At 31.2% G+C, this 11,951-nt stretch overlaps 1 protein-coding gene across 1 annotated transcript; it reads left to right on the top strand.

Moving 5' to 3' along the window:
- Positions 1 to 1,559: 1,559 nt before the first annotated feature.
- LOC132749525 (uncharacterized) lies at positions 1,560 to 5,817 on the top strand. Its single transcript, XM_060739322.1, has 4 exons — positions 1,560 to 1,670; positions 4,531 to 4,718; positions 5,096 to 5,237; positions 5,621 to 5,817. Exons 2-4 carry the CDS (start codon positions 4,554 to 4,556, stop codon positions 5,794 to 5,796), a joined length of 483 nt encoding a protein of 160 aa, XP_060595305.1. The 5' UTR covers positions 1,560 to 1,670; positions 4,531 to 4,553; the 3' UTR covers positions 5,797 to 5,817.
- The last annotated feature ends 6,134 nt before the right edge of the window (positions 5,818 to 11,951 follow it).

The raw sequence follows: 11,951 nt of genomic DNA, 5'->3' as shown, positions 1-11,951 counted from the left end.
AATGACATTTTATTTTAAAAAATCCCAGCATGATTAATTTCTGTATTAAATTCTATATATTTTGGGTTTGCAGCGTAAATATATATATATGTATGTTGAACGTATTTTTGAAGCCGAAAGAATCACCGAGTTGTTTTAAAACAAGTAATGTGACTTGAAAAAAACTGGAAGTTACAATAACAGAATAAATTGATATTGTGGATATTTTATGATCGAAACAAGTCGAAGCCATTCATCTGACCTTCATCAAGTTAAAAAACTATAAAGTTTCCTTTTAAAAGGAAAGGCTTGCACAGTTGCGCCTTCATCCCAACCCTTTAAAATGGGTTGTTTTTTTTTGTTTCAATTTATTATCACATTTTTTTTTTTTTGAATAACGGTATTTGTATATCATAAAGGGTTTATTTAGTTCTCTTAAAATTAACTCTATTGTATAAAACTAATAAAGAAAATGATCAATCGTAAAATACTAACGTGATACTGAAGTCTGAAGGAAAACAAGTGTGCACATTTCATTTCCCCTTTTTCGCAGCGAAATCATTCCTTTGCTTTATAGACAAGTAAATGCACTAATTAAGAAGCATACATGTATCAACTATGTTACACGATCACAAATAGACGATGCGCTATGTGGCAAGGTTAATGATATGCACGGGCTATTTTTAGATTACCTCACCAGTTCAGTAGATCTAAATATAACTCGATCATGCAGGACCACCCTTTGAAGACGGAATACTACTACCATTCTCTATTGTATGAAAACTGATACAGACAAAAAACAATTATAAAAGAAACTAACTTTTGCGTCTTGAAAAACAATTGAAACGGAACAATTTCGTTTTAATTTATTACGGTAATCAAGTAAAAATAGAAATCCTATTTATATAAACAAACTGGGATTACCGAAGTAACTAAAATAGCTTAGATTTCCGTTATATTACTTAGTATGACGGAATCGCCCGAATTGTCACGATTGCAATCGGAACTACATCGGCTATTATCATTAATCCGAAAAGTGACGGAAAAGGCCGAAAGGTTGCGATTGGCACGATTGCAGCTGGTTACCCGTTCAATCATGCACCAACAGATGTAAGCAGGAAACCACCTAACCGGAACAAGTTTTCCATATGAAATGGCTTGCAGCCGTGGCTGCAAGCCAAAAATATAATACTTTGTAATGAGAGTGACTGCAGGCCTATAGTGTATTCATTTTGAATAATGAATAAAAATTCAAAACGAAGAAATAAAAAATTTGCCTGTGTCTCCCTGTCACTCAAAGAGATTCTGACGGACTCGATCATATTTCTATATTGGCATTTCCGGCATATTATCTAGCATCATTTTCTCGTGCTGCACGTGATTGGGTTTGATTTTTGAAATTTAATCACGCTTAGTTGATATATACATTAATCAAAACTGCAAATGTTACTTCTTTGTATAATCTTGACTTTCATGGCAATTCAAGCTGTGGCGTAATAATATTATCAATGTTAGACAATGTGAAAGTTGAAAGCGTCATTAGCTCAGGGAAAGTTTATCGCGCGACATATTCAGAATATACGTGAGGTTCCGACGGTTGACGGAAATACCCGAAAAATTGGACGGGTAGTCATACCTGTATATTTTTGTCACATGACCAACATTTTGCATATGGCCGTGTAAACATTAAGGTAAACCAAGTTTTATCATTTAAATTTGAATGTTTTTATTTGTTTTGTTTATGTAAACTTAATGAACACTACGTTTTATGATTAAATATGAGTTTGTTGAAATTTAAACAAAATGTTACGTGTTGACTAAATTTTGAAAAATAACCTTCCTGTTTTACTTTTGGTTTTAACTTTTGTACATAATTTCTACAGTAAAATGTATTGATTTTGTTGATTGGCAATCATGTTATCATTTTATAATATATAAACTTTTGCTGTATTTGAAGCCCGTAACTTGATCTGACAGATTTAGTGCCCTTTGTCAACTTAAAAAAATATCAAATCGGAGCTGTCATATAGCATATTGTCTATATTTCAATTTAGGATGACACAATTTAACAGACTTATTTCTTTAAATTACCTCGATCATATTTCTAGAAAATTAATAAAAAATTATTTTTTTTAAACTTTGATCATTGAGCATAATGTATGAAATAAACAGAAAGGATGATATATAGTTACTGTTTAACTTTTGTGAGAATTACATTTTATTATATACTTATAAATGAAATATTGAGAAATATTGATGAAATAAAATGCGTATTTTCATTTTCCGTATTTTCACTGTAAAAATTTATTTTTCACTGCAGTGAAACATATTTTCCGTATTTTCGTATTTTCACTGGTGTCTTGCCGGACTACTTTCTTTTAAATTCTTCCAGTACACAAAATTTAAGGAAAAGTCTTTCAAATTTTATCGCAAAAAGAGAAAAATGTATATAATAAACAGAAAATTCAAGTTTTTTTCTATAAATACATGATTTATTTTCATCTTGTGGCATGAAAATTACCATATTTCACTCGTGGCTACCGCCACTCATGAAATATTTATTTTCATACCACTCGATGAAAATAAATCATGTATTTATAGAAAAAACTTGAATATCCTCTATGTATTTCTACTTTTTCATATTTATATAATACATATTTTTTGTTTAAAAGAAATATCTTTATTATTGTTCTATAGATATGAGTTTTTATGTCATAAGTCTGATTGGGTATTTTCACCAGCCTGTATATAAATATTATAATGTATGAATTATATATGAGCCATGTCATGACAAAACCAACATAATGTGTTTGCGACCAGCTTGGATCCAGACAAGCCTGCACATCCATGCAGTCTGATCAGGATCCATGCTGTTCACTATCAGTTTCACTACTTGTTATAGGGTTTGTAAGCGAACAGCATGGATCCTGATCAGACTGCGCGGATGCACAGGCTGGTCTGGATCCATGCTGGTCGCAATTACCCACTATGTTGGTTTTTTCATAACGCGGCTCAATTTTGTTCTGATCTCTAGAATGAACATAATACAATTTTGATGTGTATTGTTTATAATAATACTAAATGCCTACTTGATGATTTTTAGCTTGACTTAAATAAAATATTGTTCCTAATCACAGGTTCCCAAAAAATGTATTACCTTACCTACTAAAAAAAAATAATTTTAAATTATAAACATTACGGTGTTAAACTAGAATTCCTGTAAGTAAACTAGAACTCCTGTAAGTAAACTAGAATTCCTGTAAGTAAACTAGAATTCCTGTAAGTAAACTAGAATTCCTGTAAGTAAACTAGAACTCCTGTAAGTAAACTAGAACTAACTGTAAGTAAATTAGAATTCCTGTAAATAAACTAGAATTCCTGTAAGTAAACTAGCTAGAACTCCTGTTAGTAAATGAGAATTCCTGTAAGGAAACTTGAATTCCTGTTAGTAAAGTAGAATTCCTGTTAGTAAACTAGAACTCATGCAAGTAAACTAGAACTCCTGTAAGTAAACTAGCTAGAAGCCCTGTAAGTAAATAAAAATTCCTGTAAGTAAACTAGACTTCCTGTAAGTAAACTAGAATTCCTGTCAGTAAACTAGAACTCCTGTAAGTAAACTAGCTAGAACGCCTGTTAGTAAATTAGAATTCCTGTAAGTTAACTAGAACTCATGTAATTGAACTAGAACTACTGTAATTAAACCAGAATTCCTGTAAATAAACTAGAACTCCTGTAAGTAAACTAGAACTCCTGTATATAAACTAGAACTCCTGTAAATAAACCATAATTCCTGTAAGTAAACAAGAAATCCTGTAAGTAAACTAGCTAGAATTCCTGTAAGTAAACTAGAATTCCTGTAAGTAAACAAGAAATCCTGTAAGTAAACTAGCTAGAACTCCTGTAAGTAAACTAGAATTCCTGTAAGTAAACTAGAATTCCTGTAAGTAAACAAGAAATCCTGTAAGTAAACTAGCTAGAACTCCTGTAAGTAAACTAGAATTCCTGTAAGAAAACTAGAATTCCTGTAAGTAAACAAGAAATCCTGTAAGTAAACTTAAGCTAGAACTCCTGTAAGTAAACTAGAATTCCTGTAAGTAAACTAGAATTCCTGTAAGTGAACGAGAACTGTAAGTAATTTACTAGAACTCCTTTAAGTAAACTAGCTAGAACTCCTTTTAGTAAATTTACTAGCTTAGAACTTCTGTAAGTAAATTAGAATTCCTGTAAGTAAACTAGAATTCCTGTAAGTAAACTAGCTAGAATTCCTGAAGTAAATTTAGTTTTCCTTTTAAGAAAATTTGGGAATTGAAAAAGAAAATTTTTTAATAACCCCTCTTTGCCTTTTAGAGGGCAGTTAAAACAATGCTTTCTTTTCAATTTGGGAAAACATCCCTATGATTTTAAATTGGGAAAATATTTTTATGACTTTTAATATATGTATTACTTTAAGGTTAATTAATTGTTAAATTTTACTTTACTACAGGTTAAGATATTTGGCAAATAAAAGATCTTTTTAATTTTTCGACAGAAATAATTGTTGTTCTTTTTTAGTTGAGTCCCCCCCCCCATGAAATATGAAGCTGTGTCTACTGTGCACTTTGGTCAGTTTTGTCCTGATGGTCAAAGGTCAAATTCAAAGTCTTGTACCTTGTAATAGTCAGCCTACAGATTACACCGGTCCACCACTTCCGGTTTTACCGGATCAGTTCCAGACGGTGATTGAAGCAAACATTGTACAGGTATGAAAAATTGTCAATTGATATCAAAACTTCAATTTATTATAAGATACACCCATTTGTATAAAGTTTAAAAAGAACTGGTTAAAAATTCAAAATTTAAAATTACCCCTAAATTTTCCCATTGATTTTTCTTTCAAAAAATTTAATTTTATTGACAGATTTGGAAAGGGAATTTATAATTTAAGGGATTTTTAAGTCGAAAAAATTGGGCTTTTAATGCTTTGGGGGAAATTTCAATTGGGAAGAGGCCTTTTTATGGAGTTGTTGGAAAATCACTGACTTAAAGCGGTTGTTAATTATATTCAACTTTTTCACATATGCTTTGACCCTGTGACGATCAAGATCATAAAAATCTTTTTTTATTTTTTTTTACTCAGAAAAACAGAACAGTGAATCTGATGGAATACTATGATTTACATGGTAACAGGGGAGCTTTTTTACACTACAACAGGACTACACAGCAAACTATGAGAACAGTTATGGACTTCAAGGCAAAAGAAGCCCGAGTTATCTATGAAAGTTGGTGAAATTTTACCATGTCCCACTTCCAATATTTTTAAAAAAAGTTTATCATGAGCGAAATTCTGACCTAAGCTTTATGGCTTATGGCTAATAACTTAAAAGTCTCAACATTGTCATTGATTTTCTTGACTATTTATCTGCCATTTCCGCCCAGATTCCTTGCCAAAGTTTCATACAGGGGTCAGAATGGGAGCAGAAATAAAGAGCTAAATCTAAAAATTAAGTCATGATTATATAATAATAAAACTGTTACATTTTCTAAGGACAAGCCAACTATTTAATATTTTCATTTTTTCATACAAACAATATAGGATAAAGGGAGGTAAGATATTAAGATATTCAATAATAAAGGGAGGTAATACCGTAATTATATGTTTTAGATAATCTTTGCACTTATTTGAATACAAGTGGGTCAAGAAACGGATTCATGTTCATGTCCGCTGAAAATGGCACCCAAATAAAGTCAATAAAAGAATTACTGTACTTTGGAAAAGATAAGGGTGAAGTTTTCATTGATGGAGATAAAAAGGTTGGTATAATTTTTTTATGGGTATAATAGCAATATGATGGAGCAAGTTTCAAGTGGATTTTTTTTAACATGGCTTTGATAGTAATCGGGTGGTTGAAGGAATCTATTTATTTGAAAAATGTTTTAAATCAAAATTAGTTTTAAAAGGGCTGATCCCCCAAATTTACGGGTGTTTGGTTTAAAAAGGAAAAAATTAGCTTTAAAATGTAAAAATTATTTTGGGAAAAAAATTTTGGGCCTTTGAAAAAAGGGTGGTTTGGTTACTAAAATTTAAAATTTTTTCACATAAAAATTCAGTTTTATGTAAAAACCTTAAATAAAGGCTTTGTTGGGGAACATTTTTTTTGGAAATTTTTTTAAATTTTACTTTGTTTTTAAAGTTTAAAAAGAAATTTATGTAATACTTTAAAAGCATTTGCTTTATATAATTTTTGATCAGTTAAAAGGGTTAAGCTAAAAAATTTATTATTAATTTTAAATTTTTAAAATGGAAATTTTGACAGGTTCTTTGGGATGCTTTGACCATTTGGAAAACATGGGGTGCGTTTTCCTCTTTTAACGGGGGGTTTACGCTGGACTTTTTATTTCTAAAAAGGATTTTGGAATATTGTGGAGGGGACGGGGGTTAAAGCCCCGGGAGAGCAGTTACCCAAGGGGAAAGGGTATGGTTTTTTTTTTAGAGGTTTGATCAAAGTATTCAGTCAAGTTTTTCTTGCCCATCCAAATTTTTGTAGAAAAAAGGTTTTTTTCAAAATAAAATCACCCTTGGGGTTTTAAAAGTTTACTTATCTATTTTGTTTAGGGGTAATTAAAGGAAAAAATTGTCTATCAAATTTAAATATGGGGAATCAAGGGAGGTAATTTATCCATTTAAAAATAATAAAAGGAAAAGGAAATTTTCCTTTAAAATTTTGGAAAATAAAGGGAGGTTAAATTTGGAATCCAAATCAGAATTATTGGTAAATCAATGGAGGTAAATTATTTCAGAAATATGGATTATCAAGGGAGGTAAATATGTCCATCTAAATTATGGGTAGTCAAGAGAGGTAAATTGATTCATCAGAATTATGGATTATCAAGGGAGGTAAATTTATCCATTTAAAATATTGATAATCAAGGGAAGAAAATTGATCTATCAGAATTATGGGTAATCAAGGGAGGTAAATTGATCCATCAGAATTATTAATAATCAAGGGAGGTAAATTGATCCTTCAGAATTATTGGTAATCAAGGGAGGTAAATTCAGAACCTAAATTAAACGGGGGTTTTTGTCTTATAAGATATATAGTAAATTTAACAGACGGAACTGAATCAAGTGGCAATTTGCCAATATATTTAATGTTGCCAAGTAGCCAAGAATGTTGATTTCTTGAAATATTTGTAATTTAAGTCACGATAAAGTACTTGTAAAGGAATGTACTGGTTAAAAATAAAAAGTCTTTAAAACTTTGTTTTCCGAAACACGGATTTTCCCAATGGTTTTGTAAAAATTTTGAAAAACCAATCGGATTTAGCTTGCAATTTTTTAAAATACGGGGTTTAAAGGCTGAACTTGCCCAAATAAAATTTTCCCCAACATCAGTACTCAAAAAAGTAGGGAAAACTTGTTTTTTTTAAGTTACCCTTTTATAATTCTTTTTTATATGCTTTAAATTGCATTTGTCAATAACTGTCTAAATAGGGGTATATCTGGGATAAAAATATAATTTTAAATGTTAAAAAGGTTTATGTTAATTTTAACGGGTTAAAGTCATTGGGAAAAAAAATTTTTTAATTTTGGATGTTTTTTTAAATTTTAAAAATTTTGCAGGTGAAAACAATGCAAAGAAAGGGGTTCTTTTATGGACACTCCCCACCCCTTTTTATCACATCTAGGGTTTTTATTGTTTTAAAAAACCAGTGATCCATAAAAATCAGTTTTTAAAGGTTGGTATTTTAAAATTTTTTGTCTTTTTTCATCGAAACAAAATCCTTTTCCCAAAGGCCAGCTGGCTTTTTAAGTAAAATTAGTTTTGGGGTGTGAAAACTTGTAGTTTTCGAGAATGGGGGTTTTATAAATTCCCCAAAAAAGGAAAATTTGAAAAATTTATTTTTTGAAACAAATATTTTATAAAGAAAAGGGCTAAATCACTAATATACGAAATTTTGGATCTTTGTTTAAATGTCAAGTTTGTGGATTCCTTTGCGGCCAACTAAAAATTACAAAAACACAGTCTATCGATGAAAATTTTAAAAATCTATTTTCCCTTGTATGATGCTTAAACAGGGCACAAAAATCCCGGGGAAAGTTTAGAGAACGGGGAATTTTGGCCCACCTTTGTATCTGTATTTTCACTAATATTACCCCCAAAAAATCTAAAAGGGTATTTCTTGAGAATGGTCCATGTCCCTGTTAATACTGGGGGCGTTTTAACAAATAGAAATTTTTTAAAAATTTAATAGCATTAAACACCATCCCTTTTATACAAAAATTTTAAAAAACTTAATTGTTCTGTTTTTGCAAAAAAAACCAAAAAATACTAATTATTCGGGGCCCCTTTACTAAATTTTTTGTACGATATTTTGAACCTGAAATTTTGGGGCCCAATTGGCTAATATTACAAAAAAGCTGCAAGGTCCAGATTGAAAATGGAAAAAATGCGGGTTTTAAAAATTTTTAATTTAGCATTCTCGGGTTTTAAAATCATGGAAAGTGTATAAATTGTAGTGTTTTTAAAAATTTTTTATTTTTGATTGGATTTTTCCGGGTCCCGGGTGGGGGGTGGCGGGCAAAAAAGGGGGCTTACCCCAGAAAAAACCCGCCCCCAGTATTTCTGGTCAGTTCTCAGCCGGCATTGAGAAAGTTCTGTTACATAATGGGGTGGAGCAACCGGGTTCCTTTTCAGCTTTATATGGAAATTTCTCTAAACCCCTGCGAATGGATCTAATAAAACCAAAAAAATGCGGGGGCCATAAACCATGGGGGGAACCTACACAAATATCAATGATTAAAAACAGGGGAAAATAAGGGAATTTTTACTGTCATAATCAAGTATTAAAATTTATAATATGTGGTGAGATATTATTACCTGACAGTCAATATTTTTTGGTTCATTGGAGGATTTGTTCCTTAACCTTTAGCCTGTTGACCCAATGCAGAACAATATCAGCTGGCACATTGGTGCCCAGTTTAATTATGGCTGTAACTGTTTGCTGTTCAGTCATTCCATATTTTCAAATTTTTAACAGATTTTTAAAGATTGATAAATGGGCAGGTCCATTATAATAGATATTTAGCTATTGATAGTAAAGAGCCTTAACAGATTGCATTGATCTATGCTTTGGGCAAGAGTCGTTTAATTTCACTTCAGGCTGGATTTCAGTTTGATTTTGTTTTCATGGTGGCTGCTGCAGAGTAGACATATGTGTTTGTTTGTTTGTTTGTTTCATTTAACGCCTTTTCCCAACAGTATTTCAGTCATTTAGGGGGTTTGTTTCCAACCCTCTTTCCCGGGGGAGATTACCCCAAAGTACTAGTTCCCTTCCTCCGCGCAAAAACTACCAAAGCATCCCCGGGGGATCAACCCACCCAGAGAGGAATGGATTAAAAGTCAACTCAAACCCCTCGACCAAAAGGGGGTTAAAATTTAGTGAAAATCACTGATCAAAATTTATATTTTTGTAAAATATTTTTTTGGAGGGCATGCAGCTTTTACTATAGCTTTAATTTTTTTTTAGGGTTACAGTATGTTATTGACAGACTGGAGAAGAACTGCACAGTCAGCAAAAATCTTGTACAACTAGGTGTTCGAGGTCGTATGGTGGCCACCACCAATCATTATAACAGACTTCTTTCATAATTTCTCTAGCTACATAATATCAGGGACAGGTAACTAAAGACTTTTTTAGCTTATCTATATTATATTTTTAATGTATAATACTGTATAAATGGATAAGTTTAGCGACCATGGAAATATTGGCAAATTACACGAATTGACAAAAAATTTGCTAAAATTTCCTCAGAATAAATATCTACCAACCTTTATTTAAATTCTACATCTCCAGGATTGGTTATTATATTTCCTAATACAAAGTATCTGAAAATTTTTAAATTTTGTTTTTTTTAAATAACTTTTCAACACCCGGAAATGTCTACTTATATATGACCCCTGCATAGCAACATTCTTTAGGAATCCCCTTGCTTAGCATAATATCGAAAGAAATTGGGCTTTATAATCCATGGGTGATAGATTAGATCCTCCGGCGTAGCGAAATTTGTTCATGACCGTTGATCATGAACATCAAGTCAAATGGTCATTTATTTTGTCACTCACCACTGATTCAGAAATCACATTGTATCATTAGGTAGTTAGTTGGTGCCTTGCAAAGAAATTGGTGATTACTTGTTAGCTATCTAGGATAGCGGAACAGGAGGACTCAGAATGCCAAGATTTGACTTTAAAATTTTAATGTGCTAATCTAAAAAAAAAAAAGACGAATGTTTTTGCTGTTGCTGAGATGCGATGCCTGACGAGGTAAAAATTTATTGTAAAATGTTACCGTTATATGAAGAGCTATCCTTCTTAACAAAGTATCATTGATAGCACCACACTTTCGTTGAAGCTTTTTTATAATGCTCTACTTTTATTATGCTGCAAGAGGTCTACTGTGTTAAAACTTAGAATGCCTGTTGACTACCATTTATTTTGCAGACAAGAGGACATAACTCTGTCCTGGATTTTGACAAAATTATGCCTTTTTTTACAAATATGAAATTGGTTTGTTGGTACCACCAAGCTTGTTAAATCACCAGAACCATAAATCTTTTTACAAATACAGGAAATAAATCATTAAGATCATATGAACAAAGGCTACTTTTAGTCCCCAAACCAAGAATTGAATTCTGCAGAAAATCCCTATCATATTCAGGCTCAAAATTTTGGAACTCCCTCCCTTTAAACATAAGTAATTCTTCCGACTTACAAACATTCAAAAATAATTATCTTAAATGGTGGTTCTCTGGTGGGCATCAAATAATCTAGCTATTGTTTTAATATCACATATATACATGTTTGTCTCATAAAATGTACAATTTCATACTTTCAAATGTTTATATTCATTTTCTTAATGCATTTTTAGCTCGACTATACGAAGTATATGGAGAGCTGTCCTACTCGCCCCGGCGTCGGCGTCGGCGTCCGCGTCCAGATTTTAGATTAAAGTTTTGGTGCAGTAAAATATTTTTCACTATAACTTTGTCATTTCTTAAGGTATCAACTTCAAACTTCAAATATATGTTCCTTATCATCAACCACATCTTATGTGACAAGGTTCATAACTCTAGCACCAATATTTTCAGATTTATCTCCCCTTGAACTTAGAATTTTCCTTAAAAAATACTATTTTTTACTGTTTCTTCTTTATTTCTTAAGGGATCAACCTCATACTTCAAATATATGTACCTTATCATCATCCCCATCTTATGTGACAAGGTTCATAACTCTAGCACCAATATTTTCAGATTTATCTCCCCTTGAACTTAGAATTTTCCTCAAAAAATACTATTTCTTACTGTTTCTTCTTTATTTCTTAAGGGATCAACCTCATACTTCAAATATATTTACGTTATCATCATCCCCATCTTATGTGACAAGGTTCATAACTCTAGCACCAATATTTTTAGATTTAGCTCCCTTTGAACTTAGAATTTTCCATAAAAAATATTATTTTTTACTGTTACTTATTTATTTTTAAAGGGATCAACTTCATACTTCAAATATATTTACGTTATCACCATCCACATCTTATGTGACAAGGTTCATAACTCTAGCACCAATATTTCAAGAATTATCTCTCCATAAACTTAGATTTTTTTACTAGAAAAATGTTATTTTTTATTGTAACTTTTTTATTTTTAAAGGTATCTACCTCAAACTTCAAATACTTATTCCTTATCATCAATTACATTTTATGTGACAATGTTCATAACTCTTGAAGCAATATTTACAGATTTATCTGTCTTTGAACTTAGGATTTTCTTTAAGAAATATAATAACTTCTTTACTTTTTAAGGTATCTACTTCAAACTTCAAATATATATTTCTTATCATTACACAAATGTTGTGTGACAAGGTCCATAACTCTAGGATGACTATTTCTAGAATTATTCCCCTTGATCTTGGAATTAATGTTAACAAATGTTA

Source organism: Ruditapes philippinarum, unplaced genomic scaffold, assembly GCF_026571515.1.
Source record: "Ruditapes philippinarum isolate M1 unplaced genomic scaffold, ASM2657151v2 ctg8333_1_1_1_1, whole genome shotgun sequence".
Lineage (NCBI taxonomy): Eukaryota > Metazoa > Mollusca > Bivalvia > Venerida > Veneridae > Ruditapes > Ruditapes philippinarum.
The sequence above is the reverse complement of the archived record's forward strand: the minus strand, read 5'-3'. Positions and strand labels throughout refer to the sequence as shown.

Coding starts and splice junctions, on each gene's coding strand:
- LOC132749525 (XM_060739322.1), top strand. CDS start 4,554: ATGAAGCTGTGTCTACTGTGCACTTTGGTCAGTTTTGTCCTGATGGTC. Junction 4,719..5,095: donor TTGAAGCAAACATTGTACAG/GTATGAAAAATT, acceptor TTTTTTACTCAG/AAAAACAGAACAGTGAATCT. Junction 5,238..5,620: donor AGCCCGAGTTATCTATGAAA/GTTGGTGAAATT, acceptor TATATGTTTTAG/ATAATCTTTGCACTTATTTG.